General features: G+C 45.5%; 3 protein-coding genes across 5 annotated transcripts; 1 reads left to right on the top strand and 2 right to left on the bottom strand.

Annotated features, from left to right (window-relative positions):
* Positions 1-5,675: 5,675 nt before the first annotated feature.
* Positions 5,676-13,787, top strand: LOC101754363 (cycloartenol synthase). Its single transcript, XM_004951873.3, has 18 exons — positions 5,676-6,056; positions 6,917-7,102; positions 7,401-7,490; positions 7,566-7,760; positions 7,841-7,925; positions 8,286-8,452; positions 9,400-9,588; positions 10,245-10,358; positions 10,523-10,645; positions 10,729-10,851; positions 11,115-11,213; positions 11,462-11,518; positions 11,839-11,885; positions 11,964-12,107; positions 12,199-12,376; positions 12,772-12,852; positions 12,941-13,024; positions 13,350-13,787. The coding sequence occupies exons 1-18, from the start codon at positions 5,865-5,867 to the stop codon at positions 13,467-13,469; spliced, it is 2,274 nt and encodes a 757-aa protein (XP_004951930.1). The 5' UTR covers positions 5,676-5,864; the 3' UTR covers positions 13,470-13,787.
* A 65-nt stretch (positions 13,788-13,852) lies between these two features.
* Positions 13,853-16,786, bottom strand: LOC101753967 (aspartate--tRNA ligase 2, cytoplasmic). Its single transcript, XM_004951872.2, has 7 exons — positions 15,686-16,786; positions 15,479-15,592; positions 15,259-15,372; positions 14,836-15,126; positions 14,605-14,715; positions 14,379-14,512; positions 13,853-14,293 (listed from the first exon to the last, which is right to left on the bottom strand). The coding sequence occupies exons 1-7, from the start codon at positions 16,049-16,051 to the stop codon at positions 13,936-13,938; spliced, it is 1,488 nt and encodes a 495-aa protein (XP_004951929.1). The 5' UTR covers positions 16,052-16,786; the 3' UTR covers positions 13,853-13,935.
* Positions 16,787-16,943: 157 nt separating this feature from the next.
* Positions 16,944-25,480, bottom strand: LOC101753019 (squamosa promoter-binding-like protein 3). Of its 3 annotated transcripts, XM_004951871.3 has the most exons (6): positions 25,058-25,195; positions 24,572-24,893; positions 23,701-24,385; positions 23,421-23,563; positions 22,460-22,729; positions 17,120-17,578 (listed from the first exon to the last, which is right to left on the bottom strand). In XM_004951871.3, the coding sequence occupies exons 2-6, from the start codon at positions 24,588-24,590 to the stop codon at positions 17,238-17,240; spliced, it is 1,458 nt and encodes a 485-aa protein (XP_004951928.1). In that variant the 5' UTR covers positions 24,591-24,893; positions 25,058-25,195; the 3' UTR covers positions 17,120-17,237. The 3 variants fall into 3 exon arrangements, with proteins under 3 accessions (XP_004951926.1, XP_004951928.1, XP_004951927.1); XM_004951869.3 differs by lacking the exon at positions 24,572-24,893 and having other exon boundaries at positions 16,944-17,578; positions 25,058-25,480; XM_004951870.3 differs by having other exon boundaries at positions 24,572-25,198.

Below are 25,480 nucleotides of genomic sequence, written 5' to 3' on the forward strand. Positions count from 1 at the left end.
CTATATGTGAGGACCATATCATGGTGACAAGCAAACAAGTGGATGGCAGAATGATTATGGTTGTATCACAGCATCAAACCACACTACAAATTAATATTGGACTAAATAAATTTAAATCATTATATCTCCAATAAATTGGAAATTGTAAAGTTATCTTGATGTTTGTGTATTGGCATACGTATCAATCTCCTTCTGGGGTACAGTAAGCAGTAGCACAAATTGAATTTCATAAACAATGTTGTGACAGAAAATAATAATAGTAAAAACCATTATCCTTGTAAAGCTATCATTGGTGATATGATGTGGATGCTTATGTTAAAGGATATATGTTGAGCTATGAGCTGAGATCATCCATGCTTGTGCCTTTGCTGCAAACGTGCGGTGAAGAGTTTGCATGTGTCTCTGCTCCTGGTGCTGTTGTTCTACATTACTTAATCTGAATGTTGCATTCGTCCTCGTTCTAAGGGTGCGTTTGGTTGGTTGTATCATTTGATTCATGTATGAAATGATTCAAAATAATAATGATCCTTTTGTTTGGTTGGGTGAATTGTACCAGCTCATCCAGGATCAGACCATCCCACTTAATACATTATTCTACTAATTAGAGTGAACCATATGGTACAAGCAAATTGGTCGAACCACCCCATCCAGGATCATCCATGCATGCATCATGTGGTGCATGCAACCAAACACACCCTAAGTTGGTCCTTTTGTATACAGATCTTTAGTAACATCGTTGCAGGTTATGGTGTGATCTTAAGTGCCAAGTGTATAAGCAAGGTAAGAATTTCCAGGAAGCTAGTGACCAATTACGTTTCTCTTCATCAAGATGTCCCAAGAAATAGTGCATGTAAATTATAGATAAATTAGTATGGTTCAAGCTACAAATCGAAGCAAGTGTTTCTTGGAGGAGATATCATTCTGTACTATATATATGTGTATGGGCTCAGATGAAGCAAAGGTAGAAAAGAGGCCCAGTTATCATTTTGTACTATACTATGTGTATGTACTCTTGCAGTATGCAATAACTAAACAGTGCCCATGCTGTACCTGTGTGCTGCTAGCACTGCATTTAGCTACTACACCTGAATATTTGACGAGTCGCCGTTCATCGCGTTGATCCATTTCTACTTGAGTAATCCTAAGCATTTGATCTGCTACCATTTGCTTCATCTTGAGTGTTTGTGTGCACGTGGAAGTGTCCAGGCTTTTATCTCTTTAATGTTTTTTTTTTCAAATTTCGGCCCAAATCCTGTCCAATTCCAAGAGGATGGGCCAAACGTGCATGACGTATAATCCTCAACACAAGCTCCATGCCTATCTGAACGTTAAGGTCAGCAAAGGTCTGACCCTTACACAGTTGCTGCCAATACCAAGCCAACTTTTCTCACAACTCAGACAAATAAGTGTCAAAGCAACAAAATGGTTTGATCGTAAATGAGCTCCGCCTTTCAATTAATAAGGAAAGAGGTTAAAGAACAGAAGCTAGCAAACGGCACTCATGCTGCTGCTGCTGCGCAAGAGTGCCATGACACACGCCTAGAGCGTTATAAGAAAAACTATGTGATCTAATTTATGGACTGAAGTGCCCGTCTATATTGTTCTATGCATTCCTTTGTTCGCTCTGCCACTAAGGGGTCGTCAGGAGTTTGTTTTCAAAAAATGGTTTGATTCACTTAGAGCTTAGAAGTTCTAGACTTTTTCACTGAACAAGTTCTCTTTTGCGAACGTGGGCTCGACAGGAGAACAGGCCATTAACGGTTGGAGGTTTTTCGTCCGTTAATGGCTCTGCCTTTCAGCCAGCTCTCCGATCCGTAGCATTTTCCACAAGCTCTTCGATCCACAGCATTTGCTGTTGCTGATGGCCATGTTTCTCCACAGCATTTCGATCCAAGTTGAGGGGCACGGTGATGGGGACGGGAGCGCTCAAGCGGCCACGGCCAGCATCCGAACTTGCAGGGTTTTATGCATGTAAGTACATGCGTGGACACGAATAGATCATCACAAATCTAGACATCCCACATGTTGCACATTTGCCATCCACTGTTTGCCTTACCAGTGACATTAGGGCCAAATATACGGTTCTATGGATTATTTGTGGTGTTTAAGTAATTGATGGGTCCTCTCATATACAGTGTGTTTGCAAAATAGAGAAATCAATACTTCCTTTGTTTTTATACAAAGCATGTTTAGGGCAGACGACTATTAGTCCATTAATATTTTATTTATGTGATACAAAATTTAAATTGTAACTATTTTTTTAATATGAGTCTAATAACATCAATTGTGTGTCCTAACAAAACAAATAAGCCATGTAATTTTTCGAACAACACAAGAAGCATGTGCTGAACCATGACTCTAAATGAATTTATCTAAACTCCAACTGTGATTTTTATGCACGCACACTACTCACCCTAGAATACATGCACACTCCTACTCCTATAAGCAACTCTACAGGACTCAACCGGTAGATCTAAAAATTAACTAGGTCACCACAAGTGCTCAGTGAAGTGGAAGAATATCGTAATTAATTCATAAAATAGATATAAGAAAATACGAGCATCCATACTAAATTTAGATCTCAAATTAGGTAGGCAAGTTTCATCACGAGGAACCTCACCAACTATGGCACTCTCGGTTCACAATTGGTTTCTCAAATACTAGTAAAGTATGAAGCCTTTTGACCAAAACTATGAATCTTTTTTCACATTTGCTTTTTCTACATCGGTTTATATATAATTTAAGCATAACAATGACAACTAAACCTATGTTACTTTGACAATGCAAGCTCAGCCCTTGCGGGGTCTAATCTCATAACGAACATACAGCGGACAACTCAGTAGTTGAAGATGTGTGTAGGCCCTATAATGATGTTGATATCTAGCTAATCGCAACATATGCACCACCACAATATCAGCATCTGTGCAGCTGTATTGTATTCAATCCAAGTCCAAATTGCGGGTCACGAATTTTAGTCAAACATATTCCGAGTAATTTTTGTGGCACCCATATATACACTAGTCTGGGTATAGCCACCGTTAAGGTTTTAAGCACAATTGACATAGCTACAATCATCTTTAGTACCAAGTGGATGCCACATTAAAAAACCATAAATCATATGCTAGTTACTCCCTCGGATTCAAAACACACCATTCATGACAGCGTACATAGTCGGTCTCACTGTACAAGGTGAAACTTCGACCAATAATTTTTATGCAACTATGGTATTTCAAAGGAAGGTAGATAAATATTTTGAAACTACTTTTTCATGTGAAGAAAAGGAAACACAGAGCACCTAGGAGTATTAATATTATATTGCCAATTCATATATTTTTTACACATTAATGGTGAAAGTTAAAGGAAAGTTTGACCAGTAGGAATAATCCTAAAAAGAGATGCATCTTGAGCTAGTGTTAATAAGGCAAGTCTCAGTGCACAGTTTCATTGCACGGTTATCAAGATTGGGAACTAAGCATGTTGAGTTTCATAAGGATAAAACTCCTCTCACATATGATGAAACTCCTTCTCTCTTCTCATAAATACCTTGCCAAGTTAGTAAAATTGATAATGTGGCATGGAAATTAATGCTTACGAAACTCTCCATGAAACTCCCATTGAAACTGGCCTAATGATGAACTGATGCTAGGAATTGGCATGTGGAATGGAATGCGACGGTGCCATATCGCAATCAAATAATGCCACTACTCCATTACTTAATTAGTTATAATAATGGAGCGATGCTGTCTTTCATTGTCACCATACCGTACGAGATAATCAGTGAAGTAAAGAAAAACTAGATTGTTTGATGGCATGGCTTGGTTCATGCGGAGGGGTTGCACTAGGTCTAAAAGGGTCTTCAATTTGAAATTAGACATTGCTCAATCAACCTTTTTTTCTCCAACGATGTCCCATGGATCCTTGATTGTGATACGGTATAAACATCAAACCACACTATAGATGACGACATCGCTCTAATTAAAATAAATCTACGCAGTTGTACGTAGTATCTCCAAAAGATACGCATGTATAGTGGGATTCGCTTTCGCTTAGATCTCATATACACATAATGCAATATAGGTTACATGTATGAATGATGCGAGATCTTTTTGTTGTAGTTTGCTGTACCTACCCATCTCAATCTCCTCCAAGGATACAGTAAGCGCAAGTTGGATTAATTGTTGCATCAGCAGTGTCGTGACAGAATTAGAGAAGAACGGATGGAAGGAACCATCCGTGTCATGAGCTTTAATTTCATCCCGTGTCTTTCATGACGTGGACGCTTATGGTAAAGAAAAAAAGGTTCAGTTATCAGTTCCTGTCATCCATGTCTTTGCACCATGTATGTACCCTTGCAATTTGCAAGAATTATACAGTGTCCATGCAGTGTTCGTTAAAAAAAAAAACCCATTACATGTACCCCAGTGTTCGTTACTATATACACTCATGAGAACGATGTGATGTGCGATTTGGAGAAAAAGGAGCTTCCTTTGTCCATTCTTACGACAAGTCCTTAATCAATAACTCCATTAATATATGATTTTTATGACAAAAATCGAAATTTAGCTTCGCACTGAAACAAAAAAAAATCCGTGTAGCTATGCTTTCCCATCACGCATTTAAATGATGTAAGAGCAACTCCAAGAGTACTCCAAAAAATTCTTTCCCAAAACTATATATTGGGGGTTCTTCCAAAAAAAAATTTTCCCCAAAAACATATCAATCCACAGCAGATCGCTAATAAATAGCCTCTAATATTTTAAAACAGGCCACATCATCGTATTGGGTCCATCGGAAGGGACGTGCGAGCGTGTGGGAATCAAGATTGGGGGAGGAATGCCAACGCTAAAATATACGCGGTGGTAGGCTGTTTTTTAGCGTTGCTAAAAAATTAGGGAAGGTTTGGGTGGATTGTTGGAGTTCGTTTTTTCTCCTTTTTTTCCTAAAAAATGTATTGGGGGTAAGATTAGCAGCCTCTTGGAGTTGCTCTTAGTGGTATAATTATGAAGGTATTGTCCTAAGTATTTTTTTGAAACGAAGTATTGTCCTAAGTATTACTATTATGAACAATAAACTGATGGAGTTACTCCCCCATCTTGAATTACTATTCATTTTAGCTTTTTCTAAGCACATAGACGTAGCAAAAGTTATGCACTACCTCCGGTTCGTTATATTTGATGTTTCAGACACCTCCTTTGACCTGCGACCAGTTCTTTTTACATGTCGGAAACGTCAAATAAAAAGAATCAGAGGTAGCACTTAGAAAAGTTAAAATAAAATAAATAGTAATTTAGGATAGGGGAGTATTAAATAGCGGGTACCCTATTCAGAAAAAAAAAATAAAGGGTGCCCTATCCCCCACCTACTAGGCTACTAGTGCTTGACATCTTTTTCAGAAGGAACACTTGGCGTGACGTAACTAAACATTCGCCATTCTTACGAGCGTGGCGGCATCCCTCCTCGCTCCCTCGAGTGGACCGAGGACATTTCCAGTGGATCCGCCAGATGCGCGGCAGCATGCGGGCGGAGCGGACGGCGACGTGGGCCAGCCCCCGGGACGGGACTTGCGTTACGTGGGCCCCGCCACGAGCATCCAGGCCGCCGGCAGGCCCACCCACCACGATCCGCCACGACGACGCGAAACAACAAAACGGCAGCCAAACCCCCCACCCAAATTCCAAATCAGACCCCCCCTGCTCTCGTCGCCTCACGAGCCAGGCAGCTGCGTCCACCCACCTGAGTGAGGAGGGGAGCGCGGGGAGCCACGCAGCGCGCGCACGAGGGCGGGCCGGGCCGCGGATCGGGATCTCGCGCCACTCCCCTTCCGCCGCCGGCACTGCTGCATTGCGGGGGGGAAGGAGGAGGAGATGTGGCGGCTGAAGATCGCGGAGGGGGGCGGGGACCCCTGGCTGCGCACGAAGAACGGCCACGTCGGCCGCCAGGTCTGGGAGTTCGACGCCGCCGCCGAGCCCGACCCCGCCGTCGACGCCGCGCGCAGGGCCTTCGCCGAGCGGAGGCACGACCTCAAGCACAGCGCCGACCTCCCCATGCGCATCCAGGTAATGCCTTTGTACGGTACGGGCATGGTCCCCCGCTGCCGCTCGCCCCGGCTGCGGCTTCCGCGGCCGCGTGCATGTCGCCGTCTCGGCCGATCGGGCGGGGCGATCGGTGGCGTGGTGCGGTCGTGCTCCGCCGTGCCGTGCGTTTGACTGGAACAAGCGGCGGAGAGGGTGTTGCTTCGCAGATTCTCGTGGGGCCTACGGGGTCATGCCCCTTAACCTCCACCACCGGCTTTCAATGCGGAGCGGGTGAACTGAACTTGTGTTCTTGGGATTCTCGAAGGTTTTAATGCGCGGTATGTGAGCCGGGATGGGGCTCTCGCAGGTTGCAGGGTAGCATCACAGCCTTCGTCTTGTCTCAGTCCGGCGATGTGCTCCTTTTAGCTTACTTTACTGATTGGTTCAGTTTGCAATTTGCAACCGTCCTATGTACCATCACACATCATACGGCTGTTATGGGCGCTTTCTATCAGCCACGCCTTTGCTCTGGACTGTTTCATTTACCACAGTGACCTTTCACTGCCCATGGTAATATTCATGTACCGTGCAAAATGCCTAAAAATGGAGCTCTACGGGTATTGAATATCACTGTCCATGGTAATATTGGGTACTTCAGTATCAGCTATGCTTGGTCTCTTTACTACAGACTACAGTGACCTTTTTCACTGTCCATGGAGATATTACTGTATTAGTACCACGCAAAAGGGTTAACATGGAGTATTGTTTTATCAACTATATAATTCAGTTTGCGCTCAGTGATTTCTGTAAACTCTTAAAAAATTATTCTCTTCTGCAGTCCCTGTTTCAGTGCTCCACTTCCCTGTAAATTTGAAGCATATCTTCTCTTTTACGTACTGCAGTTTGCTAAAGAAAATCCTCTTAAGCTGGACCTTCCAGCAATCAAGCTGGATGAGAACGAAGATGTTACGGAGGAAGCCGTATCGACTACATTGAAAAGAGCAATCAGCCGTTTTTCTACTCTCCAAGCACATGATGGACACTGGCCTGGGGATTATGGTGGTCCTATGTTCCTTATGCCAGGCTTGGTACTAACTTGAACTCTGTAGTGATATGTTGAACTTTCTTTTCACTTGGATATGCATTTCTGCAAGTATGTGTTTAATCTTGCTATATGGCTAAGAAGAAATTGATATATTCTTCTTTCTCACTTGCTATATCTCTTGTTGTATGAGATCCAATTTCTTTTTGGATTGAATGTGAGTACCAGTTTAGTTAACTCCTGAAATAGGAACGTGCAATGTCTCATTTTAGATCATAAGGAAAGTATGTTTCATGTCTCTTGGTCTACATGAAAGCTACTAATTGTGTTTTACCTTCACCCAGATCATAACATTGTATGTGAGTGGAGCACTGAACACTGTCTTATCATCAGAACACCAGAAGGAGATCCGCCGATATCTTTATAATCATCAGGCAAGGATTCAGTTCTAGATCTATCAACCCTACAGTGGCTAAATGTAATCTAATTTTTAGTTACTGCTAGTATAGAATGAAGATGGCGGTTGGGGCTTGCACATAGAGGGCCCAAGTACTATGTTTGGCTCAGCACTGACCTATGTTAGTTTGAGGTTGCTTGGAGAGGGACCAGATAGTGGAGATGGAGCCATGGAGAAAGGTCGAAACTGGATTTTAGACCATGGTGGAGCAACATATATAACATCATGGGGAAAGTTTTGGCTCTCGGTAGGGTACTCTTATTTATTTATTTATTTATGAGCTGCTTCCACCTTCTTTGATCTGTCTAATTCCCTGGCTTATTTAAGGTACTTGGTGTGTTTGAATGGTCTGGTAACAACCCGGTGCCACCAGAAGTATGGCTGCTACCATATCTCCTGCCATTTCATCCAGGTTCTACTTTCTTTTCTCCATGTACTTCCAGTGTCTATACACGTATAAATTCTATCACATAGTGGTAAAGATTGCTAAGTTGATACTACTACTGTAGTCAGGGGTATTTCAATCCTGAAGGCTGTTTACACTAAACAGTATGCATTGAAGATCTCACAACAGTTTTTTGACCCAAATTGAATATTACAATCGCCACTGATCTTGCATTATAAGATTTTTCATTTGTATATCAATCTTTTTTCATTTTTAATAGGCCAACAATCAAACTGCTTTGCAGTACCGTATTCTTAACAGTAGTCTATTCTTGGTTGCTATGTTGTTCCGTGCTGATACTCTATTTTGGTTTACATTTTCTTACAGGGAGGATGTGGTGTCATTGTCGGATGGTGTATTTGCCGATGTGTTACATTTATGGGAAGAGGTTTGTCGGCCGAATCACGCCGCTTGTGTTGGAATTAAGAAAGGAACTCTTCAAAGACCCTTACAGCAAGATTGATTGGGACATGGCCCGCAATCAATGTGCTAAGGTTTGTTAACTTTATGCTTATCCTTTCTTATAGGCATTGATACATATGGGCCAAATCATGGCGCAAGTTCATTGCATGAGGTGCCATGAAGTTATCTATTAGTCCCCAAGGTGATCTTGTGAGGCCAATGTTGTCCTTACTCCCTTTTCAGAAATCCCACTGCCAAAAGAGTATGTTTTGCTGCTGACTCAACCTCGTGGTAACCATGCTTGTGCTAAATAATACATTTCAGAAATTTCTGTGGCAGAATGTGGCTTTGACTCATACTCATAGCTCACTACTTGAATATATAAGCTGTCAACAAGCTTAGAGATTTTTCTTCGACACTTTTTCATACTTAGCAGACTCTTCTGCAGTGCTTGATGGAGGAAATACTCCCTCCATTTACTTTGAATAGTAAAGTTTGACAGTTATTTGAAAACGGTGGTAATAGTACTTCACAAGAGCATGTAATTTACTCCCCCATTTTTACAAGGCGTATTTCATTTCATTCGGGTTTTGACCAATAATTATTCTATTATTATTTCATGTATGTGATAGTTGTAAGTATAATCATAAGAAGGTATTTTTACTACAAATATAGTGACATCAACTTTGTGTCACAAAAGTTATGTATTAATAGAGTAATTGTTGGTCAAGGGATTGTCCTAACGAAACAAAATAAACCTTATAATTTCAAATGGAGGGATACCAGTTATCACCACCGATGGCTCAGTGATCTAGATCTGTAATAAGTTTAGGATCCATCTTTCACAGTTTCACGCAAATGTGTATTGAAATCCCTTTTGTTCATAGCAGTCATTAATTGGCAAGTGATGCTATTTGAAAAGTTGCTTAGTTCCGGAAGCTTATATGGACTTTCATGTTTATCTTCCTTTGTCTGTCAGAAATCCATGTATGACCTTGTTTGTTCTGTCTGAAGGAGTTTTGATATTCTTGTGCTGCAGGAAGATCTGTACTATCCACACCCATTCGTTCAAGATGTCTTATGGGCCACGCTCCATAAATTTGTTGAACCAGTAATGTTGCATTGGCCTGGGAGCAAATTGAGGGAGAAAGCTCTGGAAACTGTCATGCAGCATGTTCACTATGAAGATGAGAACACTCGATACATTTGCATTGGTCCTGTAAACAAGGTAAATTGAGGGCTATGATTGCTTGTTGAACCTTTACAAAAGGAAGTGGAGTCTTGTTTTGTCTTGTTCTTACTGCAAGCATCATAAGAACTTCGCTATGTCACAAGGCCATATGCTGTCAACTTTAATATAGACTTATTTGCTTTCCAATTAGAAAGGAAAGCTGAGGCACTTGCGATTTCAGTTCTTCCTTTAACTTGCAGCTTTTACTTGCATTGCAATGATGAAGCCTCCCCCATACCATCTTCACCCTTTTTGCCACATTACTTTCTCCTGAACTGTCTATGAGAACTAAAAATATCCCCACCACTGCTTTCTGTTAATATTATAATTGTAACTGCAGGTTCTGTGATTTGGCACTTCTGCCACCTTCATGTGCACTATGATTACATCTTGTGAAACTTGTATTCTTTCTTCAACATTTTTTGTAATTTATGTATAAGTTGGATTCCTCAAGTCATGAGCATAGTGTATTTCTGACTCTGTCTGCCACTTCTGTTAACACCACTTCTGCAAAATTGATGATGTGCGGGTCATGCTCTCAGGTTATGAAACGCTGACCAGAAGTGTATACCTTGATTACTGGATTAGCATAACATTTCTTGATTATTTCTTTAAGCGTTGTTCAACTGATTGCTGCAAGAAATTCTATGCAGGTATTAAATATGCTTGCTTGCTGGATTGAAGATCCAAACTCAGAGGCCTTCAAACTCCACATTCCACGAATCTATGATTACTTGTGGCTCGCTGAAGATGGCATGAAGATGCAGGTGATTATTTCTTGTCCTGTGCCCCATTTCTTTGTACTTAATTAACTTTCCATTAGGCAGCTACTGCAACAGCGAACCTGTCAACATAAAATACTTCACTGTCTCTTAATGGGATTGGCAAATTGTTTTGGCATCTTTAATCCAGCTAACTCTTTCCACTATAGGGTTATAATGGCAGCCAGCTTTGGGATACAGCTTTCACAGTTCAAGCCATTGTGGCTACCAACCTCATTGAAGAGTTTGGTACCACCCTTAAACTAGCACACAACTTCCTTAAGAATTCACAGGTACATTGTACATGCTTGTTCATCTACATGGTTCAACATTAGATCCATTTACAGTACTGATAAATGGGTATTTATTGTGAAAGGTTCGTGACGACTGCCCTGGAAATCTGGATGACTGGTACCGCCACAAATCTAAAGGTGCATGGCCATTCTCTACTGCCGATCATGGTTGGCCTATATCGGATTGTACTGCAGAAGGACTGAAGGTGAGTTAGATCATTAGCAATACCAATGAGGAAATTTACTTTAGAAATTCAAATTTTTCTCTTTTGAGATTAGGATCCTTTATTCTTTCAGCATCTCAACTCTTTCTGTGTTGCCAAACTATACGGGTAAAATTTAGCTCTCATGTGTGATGAGGTTTAGCTTTTTTTCCTTGTCATGTATGTTCCAGTATTCTTGAGACTGTAGTGACATTGTTATAATTATTTGTTTTAAATATTTAATATTTTGTTTTCTTTTACTCCAGGCCTCATTATTGTTATCAAAGATTTCTCCTGAAATTGTTGGTGAATCGCTGGAAGCTAATCAATTTTATGATGCTGTCAGTTGTCTGATGTCTTATATGGTAAGTATCTTTGAATGTTTTTACTGCATTTCTCAATTGTTGCTGTTGAATCAATTTATGACGAAATGGTGAATGTTAAATTGTAGGCATTCTTATTAAAGTATTGTATCGAACACTGAAATCAAGCTTTTGTTTTCTGCACTTTCTCTTTGATTCCCTTGTTTTTATGTATCTGTGATTTGAATAAATCACATGCATGTCTTCTGTTGGATGGACCATGCCTCACAAGTTTTTGTTAAACTTTACAGAATGATAATGGTGGTTTTGCAACATATGAGCTCACAAGGTCTTATCCCTGGTTGGAGGTAGGTGGCAAACCTTTTTTGTGGACCCCCCCCCCCCTCTTTTTTTTATTGCTTGTGCATGGCAATTTTTTTTAAATTAATGTTTGTCATGGTTCCTCTGAATTGAGAAGTTATACGCCTATTTACTCTCTGAAGAAACTGGAATCATATAACACCAATTGCCAAGTTAATCAGGACACTGTAGATTTCTTAGTTATTTCTGTTTGCCATTGAATACAAATACAAGTTAATAATATGTTCTGTTTCAAGAATAAAATGTTCATCATTCCTTGAATCTTTCACGTTTCATCTATATTGACATTCTTTCTTAAATTACTCAGCTTATTAATCCTGCTGAGACCTTTGGGGACATTGTGATTGATTACCCGTAAGAAGCGATAACTTTTCTCTTTGCTGATTTTTATGTATAAAACAAACTGAAAACAAATTAATACTCACCTGGCAGGTATGTTGAATGTACATCAGCAGCGATTCAGGCCCTGACATCATTCAGAAAGCTCTACCCTGGGCACCGCAGGAAAGAGGTAGACAGCTGTATCAGCAAAGCTGCTAGTTTCATTGAGAGTATTCAGAAAAGCGACGGCTCATGGTCAGTATTTATCAGCAATTGTATATTATTTTATAAGGTGCTTCCAAATAGTTCTACATTGTTCTCTATTTGTTTCAATGTTTTCCAACAGGTATGGCTCTTGGGCTGTTTGTTTCACCTACGGCACTTGGTTTGGTGTGAAGGGATTAGTTGCTGCTGGTAGGACATTTGAGAGCAGTCCTGCAATCAGAAAGGCATGTGAATTTCTGTTATCAAAAGAGCTTCCTTCCGGTGGTTGGGGAGAAAGCTATTTGTCGTCTCAAGACCAGGTAAATTCACCTCTAGCAGTTTCTTTAGAATTTAACAGCACTTAACCATTGCCAATATCATGGATATACTTGCAATGCTGCTTGCTGCACTATGTTTAGCTATTCCAATTTTCATCATCTGTGTGCTGTAGTCAGGATTTTTTGTTCAACCAGGTTTTGGATTTAATGTAGGAAAATATAATTAGTCACCAGTGGATACTAATCCCAGAGAAAACCTGTTTATATTTCGAGCACACTATTTATCTGAATAGTTTGGCACAAGTAGATAGCAGTTGAAATGCTGGCCTGCTAGTGAGTAAAAACAGTAGCACGGTGATAATTCTTATATGCATGTAGCCTTCTTGGGAATTGGAAAGACCTTTGCACTAATCCTCGTTTAACTTGCACTCATTCAGGTTTACACCAATCTCAAAGGCAAGCGAGCTCATGCAGTGAACACTGGTTGGGCCATGCTGGCACTGATTGGCGCAGGACAGGTCTGCTTTGTTTAATTTAGCTTGTGGCTTTTGATACTCTTGTACGATGTGCACATTCAGAAATGGTACTTAAATCTCGTCCATACAGGCTGCGAGAGATCCAACACCTCTGCACAGAGCGGCGAAGGTTTTGATCAACTTGCAATCAGAGGACGGAGAATTTCCTCAACAAGTAAGTAACAATCGATCTATGGAAATATTAACACACATGCATTATTCCATCTCACATGTCATCAATTTAAAACTTTGCTCTAGAAGCAAAGCGGTTGGAACATTCTAGATATATATGTTGTTGGTGTACCAATTGACGCTTCATAATCTCCTCATTTTTCTGGATATCTAAACATCCGATTGTTTTAGGTATCTCAGATTTTTTTTTTGTCTTATTAATAACCAGGATAAACCGATATTTGTATGTATCACAGTTTCTTTTTAATCCCATAACTAATTGCAGTCCTCCTTAGACGATGAATAACCTTTTGCTCCGCATAACACAGGAGATCATAGGAGTCTTCAACAAGAACTGCATGATCAGTTACTCCCAGTACAGGAACATCTTCCCGATTTGGGCTCTGGGAGAGTACCGGTGCCTAGTCCTCGGCGCTGGCAAGCAGTAACGCCCCATGGACTAGACGGAATGGCTCTTTGTCGCTCTGCCTTGGCACCCCAAGGACTGTCTTGCTGTCTAGCTACTTGCTCGAATGGGAGGGAGACCTGTCTCATGAATCAGCTTCTGTGAGTCTAGTAGGTCGAATAATTAGCTACGTTCATGGACTGCTCCTAGTTCCAATAATGTATATCGAATGGGGGTGAATAATGTAGCTAGTTTCAGGTCGCTACATGGATTCTGCTGCTCCCTTCTTGTGCAATTGATGATGTATCCTGAGTTGCACTAGTCTCGAAACAGCTTGCAATGTTAGATGTCTTGTGCCATGTAATTTTGCTCATGCCAGCCTCACAGAGTCGATCCTGAGCAAAGTTGGGAGAAGCAACCCAACCCTTACGAACATACGTGTCAGCTTATTATTTATGTGCGTTTTGATATGCACGGGGGGTCCACATGACAGGGGCATGGAGCTGGGGTCATGGCGCCAGCCTCCTGGGGTCGCGAGGGAAGAGCGACGTCTTCCTGATGTTGCCGAGGCCGCAGAAGAGCATCACCACCCGCTCCAGCCCGACGCCGAACCCGCCGTGCGGCGGCGCGCCGTACCGGAACGAGTCGACGTAGGCGGCGATGGTGCCGACGTCGATGCCCCGCGCCTCCGCCTGCGCCGCCAGGAGCTCCGGGTCGTGCACCCTCTGCGCCCCCGAGATGATCTCCTCGCCCCGGACGAAGACGTCGAAGGAGCAGCTGTACCGTGGGTCGTCGGAGCAGGGCATGGTGTAGAACGGCCTCACCGCCGACGGGTACCGGCAGAGCATGTAGAACTCCGTGCCGTACCTGTCATGGTTTAATTCTACCCAGGTCAAGCACGCAATGCTGAATGGCTGACAGACTGACAGGAGAGGAGCAGGCTCATTATTACTTGTCTCGAACAAGCTCGCCCAGCTTTTTCTCGGCCTCAGTGTTGAGGTCCCCCATGGGGTCGACGTGGACCCCGGCTTCCTGCAGCATTCGGATGCCTTCGTCGTAGTCGAGCCGCAGCGTCGTCTCCAAGTACTGCAACAAGCATCAACACAACGATCGGTTAGAATCTGAAACCAATCGTGTATCTGAATCTGACACTGACAACATGAAATGCAAATGCTTGCCTTTAACGGTTTGAAGGGGTACTGCCTCTGGATGGCCTCGAGCTCCTTGGCGCAGTTCTTGTTCAGATGATCAAACATGGCGACGAACAGCCGATCCACAACATCGCACACCTGCCACACACAGGAGAATTCAAGAAGAGCCAAACCAAACCAAACCATTCGACGTAGATGGACTCAGAAACAGTAGAGACGAAGAAGAACCGGCAGGCAGTCAGGCTCAGGCACCCTCACCTCGGAATAATGGTCCCTGAGCGCCATCTCGACGTCGAGGCCGACGAACTCGCAGAGGTGGCGGTGGGTGTCGGAGCCCTCGGCCCTGAACACGGGTCCCACCTCGAAGACGCGCTCGAAGCCACCGCACACCGCCATCTGCTTGTGCAGCTGCGGCGACTGCGCCAGGCACGCCGGCTGCCCGTTGTAGTCCAGCTTGAACACCGCCGCGCCGCCCTCGCTCGACCCGCCGAGCAGCTTCGGCGTGTGGATGCCAACGAACCCTTCCGACAGCAGCACCTGCCTGAACACCTGCACGTACGGCAATTTTTTCATCGGCGTGTTCTTCAGATCGAAACGTTTCTTCAAATTGTTTGACAAAAGATTAGCTAGCTAGGAGTGGATTTTGTGAGTGAGTCCTTCAGCAAATTTTCTAGAGCTTACGTTTTCGACTTGGCATTGGACGCGGAAGATGGCCTGGTTGGCGGCGGTGCGGAGGTCGATCACCCGGTAGTCCAGCCGCTTGTCCTGCCCGACATGAACAAGCTGCTCCCCGGCCTGTGGATACATGTGGCACACGCATGTTTGCAGTGAATTTCATCATGCACGTAGTAGCAGGGAATTGCAAGAAGAAGTTGCCGAGGATCTGCAGCCAGGAGCTTACAGCTTTGGCTCTTGCGACATCTTCCTTGCTCCGCGCGGCGGCAGCGACGCTGATCGGGAGGTTGGGGACGGCCCTGCTGATGCAGTGGAGCTTCTCCACCTGGATCTCCACGAGCTGTTCACCAATCACCACATGCGGGCGTAAGCAGGCGTGATCGGTGGCGAAAGAACATCGACTCGGAATCGACAGGGTCAAAACGTCGAGCACCTGCTGGGTGGTGCCGCGGACGGGCTCCCGTGGCAGCGACACGACGCCAGCCACGTCCACCACCGACTCCCGGCTCAGCCCGGCCGCGAACCGCGCCATCCCACCATCGCCGCCGGACACCACGCACTGCACGGTGGCTGCCCCCTGCCGCAGCACGAGGAACGCCACGCGCCGCCCCACGGCGCGCACCGCCTGCGCCGCTCCGCGCACGCGCACGGCGCGGCCCGCCGCCGACGCCGGCTCGAGCGACGCCACGTCCGCCCAGGCGTATCCCGCGCGCAGCTGCCGCAGCGCCTCCATGGTGGCCGCGTCGCCGTAGTCCTCATCCTCGTGGCCGTGGAGCTCTTCGCCGGAACCGGAAGCCATGGGTGGTGGGCTCTGCGACGGCCGGCGGCGAAGGCTCCTGCTCCAGAAGGTTAGTGGGAGCTGCTGCGCTTGCGGGTGGTTGCTGTAGTGCGCCGCGAACTGGTGGGGCCATGGGTAGTTGGCTGGCGGCGGCGGCCGGCGGCCGGCAGCAGTGAACTGGTGGAGGCTTTTCTTCCAGAAGCTCAGTGGAAACTTCGCTTGCTGGTGGTTGTAGAGCGCGGTGGGCCAGTGGCGTCGTCGCTGTCGTGGACTTGAAGGCTGACGTCAGAAAAGGGGGCCTTTTTGGAAAAATGTCGCTGCTTCTTTTTCCTGCCTCGATCACAGCCGCATGTATCCGATCGAATGGTTGATATGGACCCCAAGTTGGATCGCGATTATTAATGGCGATCCAGTTTGGGGGCATATTTTGACGGAACTTCAATAATAAGGTGTAATTTGAAAAAATACCGGCGTTGGTTTTTTGTTCTGCCGCTCTAAGCCGCACAGGACTGATCGGATGGTTCAAAATCGGTCCCTAGATGGATCGCGATCCGATTGGGGGTAGTTCTAGAAATAAAATATGGAAAGAGGGATCCTTTTGAAAACTTCTCTATGCAATTTAACGCCTCTTCCCTCTTTCCGACGAAACCAGCGGCGCGGCCCACGACGGAGGAATGGGAGGATGGATTGGCCGGCGGTCAAGGCTGATCGTTTGGCCTTATGTGTTGCGATGGAGGCTGGCGCCGGAGAGGGGAAGGAGGCGGGGCTCGCGGGCGATGCGCGAGGCGGTGGCAGGGGCAGCCGTGGCCGCCTAGGTCCAGCGCCGCCGCGTCATCCGCATGCTGTAGGCCAGCAATGGTTGTCCCGGCGGCGTGGAAGCCCACGTTGTGGAGAGAACAGCAGATGATCAACATCAAAAAACAAGTATTTTCATGGCATCTGAACAAAAAGCGTCCATGATCACTTCGCTGAAGCAATCGAGTTACACAAACAGCATCACAAGTATGATGGATTATTCAAGCACACAGCTACTGGCAACGCCAGGGATTTCCATGTCAGCAAGGCTCGGATCAGGTCGAGCCTCAGTTTGCGAGGGCCTTTATTTTTTTTCAGAACAACATAGCAATTCAAAATTCAGAGTTTCAGACATCAGAAACCAGTCTGATTCCTTGCAACCCGACCACGGAGGCGCTAACCGAAGGAAGCATCAGCGCGTCAGGTCATAGTGGGAAGAGGAGCCGTTGTACGAGGGCGGTCTCGGGAGCTGGAGCTCGTGAGCTGCTGCAATGGCACTGCCGTTGCCCATGGGATCGAGAGCCTGAAACCGCGCATGAAGATCAAGGGCCGTGCCGTCTTGCCAGAGCCCTGGTGGTGAGGCTTGTTGCATCACTGCGTTGGATGTGCTGGCGAGGGCGCTCAGGCCCGGGTGCAGCTGGGTGGTCGGCTGGTTGTTACCAGCATCGGCCGAATTGTTTGACAGAAGAGAGAGAGCACGCTGAAGATCCGGGTTTCCATTTGAGTCGGAGGCGACCACAGAAGCTTCAACGCCTGCGGACAGGTAAAAGGCAGGATATTGTTATGTTCATCAATAGTCAAAATCCTCAATTTTGATTGAACAAGCGTATTTAGGGTGTAATTTGCAACGTATGCAATGGCAACTGTTGTACGTCTTGGTTATTTGGAAACAAGCAGCTAAGTCCTGACATGACAACTATATGATAGATTGGGAATTAGTCCACTTGTTAATAGTAAATAGAACTCTAGCGTAGTTAAGCCAGGATTTGTCATCATATTATAGAGGATATAGTCCTACCAAAATCAATGATGATTAGATCGTTCAACAGAATAATAACAATATTCTGGCCCCAAGGCTTCCTTGGATGTGTAGCATTAGCAACCACACACTTTGAGCAGCAGAAGCACAATGTTTCTAGAATGGCACTAAAAGCAATCAATCAGTTGAGTCTTTCCTGGAATCTGGACCCAAAGCATATTGGCTATGTGGATGACATTAGTTGGCTACTTACTGATTTCCCAAACGATACGAGAAAAGGAAAACATCCTGGCGGCTTCAGTCTATTTCACAACATCCCTAATTTTTGAACCAACCATGAGTGCAATCTACTTCAAACATGCAAAATTTTCGAACCAACCATGGTATAGACCACCTACGACCTACCTTACACACAGATCACTACAAACTGTACGAGGCTACAATTATGGTGTAGTGGTCTGAAAAGTTTGCCTAGCGTGCTGTATCCTATGGCCATGCTATGAAATAGCTGAGTCAAGGTTAGGTGGCTGCCACTGATTGTCACAATTCTGCAATAAACTGGATGAATTTTAGATGAGACTGCAGATCCTTGCCAATTCAGCACTTGCAAAAAATAAATGGTACACTAGTGCATTGAAGCCTAGAGCAAAAAGGTGCAATCATGTTGCAAGAAGCTAGTACAAAGACAATAATGAGATTACTCGGATGCTGCTAAAAATGGTAGGTAATAATCATTTCCTTACCATGATGAAAACATGGGGGTAAAATGTGGCCTACCATTCAGGTTCTCTTCCAAAGAAGGGTTCTCATATTGCAAATTTAGAAACATGCCATGTACTAGTGTGATGCAAACTTATACAATGAACAGTACGAAATGATACAGGTACGTGTCAGAACTCATAAAACTACATGTCAGGCTGTTGTAAATTATGTTAGCTATAATTAGCTAACAACTTAGTAGCTTCAAAGAAGCATTAATGCGCTAACGCACAGGTTGAAGAATCATCTAAAAGATAAATTCTATGAAAGGTTCCTAAAATAATAATACTAACTGTTGCACCTATCTATGAATTTTCCCTGGTTAGGAATTGTAATATCCCTCAAAATTGAGTGATTTTTAATTGTACCAGTTTTTGCAAAAATTTAAAACTTTTGGTTTGAATGTGTGGATCATTTAAACACATGGTCAAACTTAAGGTCAACCCTCTTTCTTAACTCTAAATTCAAAAGCTAGTAACTAAATTTGTGCATTTAAATTTAAAACATACTTGCACGAGTGATTTGGATTTCATTTGATTTTATTTGGATCTCAAATATGACTATGTTTGAATTTTGAATCCAATTCAACATTCAAACTAAAAATGAAAATAAACCTAAACTAACAAATCTAACCTATCTAACCCACCAGGTCGGCCCGTAACCCAACCGGCCTGGCCCGCCTAACCTTCCCGAAATAGCCCAGCAGCACGCCAGCCCGCGAAACCAGCCCATCGGCCTGCCAGCCCCCGCCCTCTCTTTCTCTCCCGCTGATAGGTGGGGCCCACCTATCAGCTTTACCCCTCACCTCTCGCCGCCTCCCTCTCTCTCCCCCGCCCACTCTGCTCCGTGCCGCGCACCTGTGACCTTCCGGAGCCTTCCGCGAGGGGGAAATCCCCGTCGTGCCCCTGTAGCTCCCGCCGGCCGCGCCCCAAACCCTAGTGTCCGGGCTGTTGGATGGCCGCCACGCCACCCTCGGGCGTGAAGGATGGACGGATGCGTGTGCTCGCGCCCGCACCGTAGCCCTAGCCTCGGCCGAGGGCTATAAATACCCCCGACCGGGAGGCCTCACCCATCCACCTAGGGTCTCTCGTGCCGCCACCACCAGTTGAGAGAAGAGGGAGAAGGAAGAGGGGAAGAGAAGAGAAGGGGAAAGAAGAGAGAGAGGAGGAGGAGGTCGCGCCGGAGGAGCTGACGCGCCGCGTCGGGAAGGAGGAGCCGAAGCTGCCTCGTCACCGCCCGAGGAGAAGGAGTCGTTGCCGCCGTCGCCAAGGAAGCCGCCGCCATTCCGCGAGCCTTCACCACGCCGACGTGCCTCTTCTCCCCCACCTCACCGTGAGCGTCGCCACACTTTCTCTCTTTTTCTCTCCCCTTGGCACCTCTGGCCGACCATCACAGCGTCGCACCCTGCCTCGTCGCGGCCAACGGCAGAGCCTTTGGCCAGGCCGCAGCCACGCCGCGCTACGACGTCGCGCCGTGCTGCAACATCGTGGGCGCGGTCACCGCCACCCTCCGCCGCGACGTTGCGCTGCAGCCAATCGCGCGCGTGCCACCCACGTGTGGCACATGAGATCCGGCGGGCACACCGGATCCCGATTAACCCTGTGCGGCCACGATTGCGCCACATGAGCCCCACGTGGTAGCGCCACGCAGGATAGGATGGCCACGTGGCGCTGACGTGTCAAAGGGTCAAGCTCACTCGTCGGGCCCACTAACAGACAAAGGGGCCTACCGACTGACCGATGGGGCCCATTTGGCCGTTGACCGGGTCAATGTTGGCCGTTGATCGGTCAACGCTGACGTCAGCCGACACGTGGCACCCTCCCGTGCTACCACGTGGCGCAACCAGAAGCTGACACATGTCACCCCAATTAATGTTTTTTCCGAAATTAATTAAATAACTAAATAAATCCTTTAATCTTTAAAAATTCATAACTAATTCCTTTGAACTCCGAAAAATATGAAAACAGTTGCATTAAATTCGTAAAATCTAGCCCGTGTTGTTTGTAGCTAGTTTGATGTCATTTGGATCTTCTAAATTTAGCTTTCTTGGAGTTTTTGCCTAGATGTAATACCGATTAATTTATATTGCACCGTATCTCGTTCTGTTCAGACCCGAGCTACGACCCGGAGGACTCTCAAGACCCCGACTACACCGAGGAGGATCCCGACAACTACGGACAAGGTGTCATGTCACTCCCAATCATATAGATCCTATACATGCTTAGTTGCTAGCGCTTTATTTATGATGCTTGGATGATGATTGATTGCATAGCCTATGATTCTAGCCATGCCTTGATAATTGTTTATCCTGTTTTTCTTGTTACCTACTTGTGGACTAGCTACAAAACCCTAGCTAGTCCACCTTATTTATATCCATATACATACTTTTGAGTTATGGATAGGCATATACCATGGTTTGGTGATGGGATTCCTTGTACACTCTCGCGTTTGTTTTGGGTGAGTGTGATTCCTTGACGTGTTTTGGCGGGAGCGAGCCGCGGTTGGTACTGGGGAGTGCCTTGCCAAGGGAGAGCATTCTAGACTCTCTTTACACCCCCTGCGCCCGCGGCGGGTACCTTGTTTGACACTGAGAAGCAGGTGGCGTACTTGTACGTTGCAGGTGCTTCGGCATATGCTTGTGGAGTTGAGTGCTCGCTCTCAGCCCCTAAGGACCGAGTCAGTTTACCGTTCGTCTTGTTATGGACGGGGTTCGACCTGAGACTAGTGGTGGATAGTGTTCAGCCTGTAGGCGGATTGGAGGACCAGTGTAAGGAGTTCGAGGCGTTGACCTGCTCTGACCAAACTGCACCTCGGCGTGGGTAGGTTTCATAGCTTCAAGGTCCTCAACTGGTGACGGCGTGCCCTACAGTTGAGGATGGTTCCAAACTCGAGGAAACGAGAGTAGTTGAGGACAGTTCCAAACTCAAGGAAACAGGAGAGTACTATCCACTTACTAGGGCTCCGGCTGTTAGGTGGGGTTTGGACGGATCGCTACTTAGGTGGGGTTTGGACGGATCGCTACCATTCAGGCTCCATCCGTGTGGGTACAATTGTACAACCTCTGCAGAGTGTATAAACCTATAGCTATAGTCCGTGTCCACTGGTTATGGACAGTGCTATTGACTATTGCTACTTCTAACTAGACTTATATTTTTACTTTTGCCTTCCCTTTTTTAAGATAGGCCGGCGTTTGCCGTTAAGATGTGAGGGGAGGGAGCTCTCACATCACCTAGTGTGTTTGGGGATTCTTGGGTGAAGGATATGGTGACTTGTGACGACTTCCTTGATATGAGGTGTTGACCTCGGATATGGTATTGCTTTGATGCATCCTTGATTGCTGCTGCTGCATACACCTCTACAGCCATATATAAGTTGTTCCATGCATATAGTATTATTCCCCCATTTCCTTGGCTTGTTGCTCTTGGGAATTGACATGGCCTACCCGCTTCTCGGGTAGATGGTGGCTTTTCAAGGACGAAGCCCGACTATGACTTCGACAACGACGAATGGGAAGACTAGGGATGGTCCCTCGCTCAAGTCGCCTCTGGAGATGTTGTTCGCCACGCTACGTGTTTCCGCTGCGTAGATGTTTTACCTTTCATGATTCAGTCCTGATGGACTTGTACCGGCATGAGCCGAAGTGTTGTACTCAATATTTATGATATTGTTACTCTGTTACTATTCTATATTTCCGTGTTGGTATGGATTTGTACTGTCTGAGATAGGGATTCGCATGTGATAGCCTTCCTGGGACTATCACGAAGGTGCGTAGGCTTGAATTCTCTAAAATGGGAATTCGGGTCGTTTCAGGGATTTTAAGGAAAATAGTTTTCATGAAAGTGAAGGACCATTTCTTTTTAATATTGTATCAGTTCATAATAGAGAGGAAAAACTACCTTGATTGAGGACCTTTGCACTGGTTCCTTTGAAAGCCATGAACCCAGCAAAATCTTGATGTGCACCATGTGGCATAATGTTGTTCCATACCTGCTGACTTGATAGGTGCAAGGCATCAAGACCAGTAGCTCCTGCTGGCTTTAACCAAGAAGCTTTAGTTTCTGCAAATTTGAAGGCTCCTCCAGGGTTATCCCATGAAGAACTTGCACGGCTTCTTATTTGACCATAAGGAGCTTGACCAAACAGAAGACTTGTCTGTTGCCTTGGATCTGTTAAGAAAGTAGCAATTCAGCACTAATTCTAAACAGATTCAGCAAGAGAACAAAGTATTTGCTAAGTATTAGCAATAAAGCTGCTTCCATACAAAATAGTGAAAATATAGTGAACTCAACAGGCACTTGTTGAACTTGAACTGATGCTCATTAAGATACTTAACAGCTTCATAGTGTCTCCAGACTCAAAACCATCAATTTATTGGTACCATTATGCAATGTAAGTTGTCCTAAAGTAGTCAAGTATGATGTGGAGACATAATTGTAAGGCGAGATGGCATCATGATATATAAAGTTTAATCATTTCTTGGATATCTAAATTGAAAAGAACGGAGCATATGAAACCCCTCAACAAAACAAATACAACTTAATTGATATCGCATTTGTCCTATATATAGAAATCATCACAAGTGGCACTCCCTCAGGTGGAGTTCATAAATGCCAGTACTGGCAGAGTCATCATGCCACATATAGTAAGAAAGGTCATGACATCTCAAAAATTAAAACACTGAGTTGTGAAAAAACAGAGCCAACCTCAGACACAAGATTTGAACTTTGTATTCCTAAGTTTTTACAGTATTTAGTTGCGAACGTGCATGAAAAGGAAAGATTCTTAAACAGGATAGTTGCTCAAAGAAGAACAGCAATGCACTAGTTTCAAAAAATCACAAGGCAACTAAACGCTTACCAGTACCATAGAACATTGCGGGGAGCCTTGATGAACCAAACGAAATTGCTTCAGGTTGTGGCTTCCGTCTGCGGGCATTGTGATCATTGAGACGCCTACGGCAGCTTCTTTTTTTCTGGTCAAAGACATCTAAACCATGGAACCTGCAAGGCATTGGAGAGCCAACATAGTACAGCACTTTAACTTAGTCAAAGATGCCAAGACAAGGGATACAAGAATACAAACATAAGACATGTTTTGACAGAAATGGATGCTCAGTTTATTAGCTAATGCAACTCACCGGCTACACTGTTGACAAAAGCGCCGCTCCAGACCAGCAACAACAACCTTGGGAGCCTTAGAATGAGCTTCACAGACTTTGTGCTTTCGATGGTAATCTTTAGCAGAAGAGAGATCAATCTTGCAACCTTCAACCTGACAGTATGAGTTCTGCACGTTTTGAGCCGCCTTTGCCTTCTTCACCGGAGCAGCAGGAGGAGTCACTATACTCGAATCTGACGGTGAACTCTTGACACTCTGCCCTCCACAGGCATCTTCAAAATAGGTTCTCTTGCCAAGTTTCAGACTAAGCACCGGCTCTCCACTGCTTACAGCTATCACTGATGACGGGGAGGTTCTCAAATCAGTGTTCTTGCGTATGTACTTGTCAGGCACTCTGGCAGGTGCAAAATTGAGCTCCATGTTGTTCCCCGCCTTGGGCGAAGAATCAATCGACGCGGATATGGAACTCTTAGATGAACCATACCCCATCTCCGAGCTGGACGAAAAAGTACCGCAGGAAGAATGCACTGATCCATGCCTTGTGATCTCAACGCCAGCAAACTTGGCCTCAGCCTGCGGCACAAGGTTCCCATTTGCACCTATCGGTGGCAAATTCTCCCAATCCCACAACACGGAGCCCTTCTGGCTCCAGTCCATCCCAAAGGAACCCATTCCAGAACCAAAAATCCCAGCCGTTCTCCTAGCTGTATCCCAAAGCAACAAAATGGAAGGGTGAAGCAGGTTAAAAACAGAAAAGATTTGGCGTATGAAGAGTTGCAGAAACTGGACAGATTTGCAGTAACATATCTGAGCACTCAAACTCAACTATGCATCATTAAATTTACAGAGAAGTACAGAAGGTGCTATCAGAGAGGAGTTAGAACTTTTACTAGAGGGATCATCCATCATGGCGAGAACAGCAGCGCCATCATTCTAGCACCAAGAAAGGCAAAAACACAAGTACGCCAACCAAGCTGTAGCAAAAGACCCAAGTACTGCCTCTCAATCCGCAGCACCGCGCTGGACAGCAGCCATGGAGCTCCGCTGATCCGGCGAGCCGAGGAGGAGGCGGCGGCGCATCGATGGACTGGGGAGAACAAGAAGCTCAGCCTCGCCCACTGGAGCAAGAGCTTGGCCACTGCTGCCTCACCCTCATCTCCGGCTTACTGAGATCTATATCATATTCCTCTTCTTCTCCTCCTCCCCCTCAGCCTGTACACACCACAGCGCCGTCAAGTCGTCAACCACTCCAGTGCTGGACCCCTACACATCATGACAGCCACTTTCCCAATTTCTCCCTCCCTCCCTCCCTCCAATCTTTCAGGTTGCAACCTGCTTCCAGGGGTAGGGGTGTTGAGGGGGAGCAAGAATCTCACCTCCTTTTCTGATGATGGCGAATGAAGAATCTGTGTCTTGCTGAAAATTCTTGCACTGCAACTGTGGCAACTGGCAAGGGCAGTGGGGAAGGAAGGAAAGGGGGAACCAGGGCCTCAGAAACCAAAAGACGCTGAAGGAAAGCCGAAAGCGAGCAGATAAGAAAGACAAGACTCCCAATAATCGATCCAGTACACGCAATATGGTATGGCCAGCTCCCCTTTTTGCATCCATCTCTCTGTCTCTCTAGCTGCCTGCTACCCCACCTGTGCGAGACTCTGCGAGTGGATGGCATTGGCATGGCTGCCTCCTCCGCAACAACCAAGGCACATGGCCGCCTCTGACACCGCCAGCAGGTGCAGGGCTTAGTGGCTTACCACCACCGGTGACTGTTACTGGTGCTGGCGACAACAACCACAACTGCC

Source organism: Setaria italica, chromosome I (assembly GCF_000263155.2).
Source record: "Setaria italica strain Yugu1 chromosome I, Setaria_italica_v2.0, whole genome shotgun sequence".
Lineage (NCBI taxonomy): Eukaryota > Viridiplantae > Streptophyta > Magnoliopsida > Poales > Poaceae > Setaria > Setaria italica.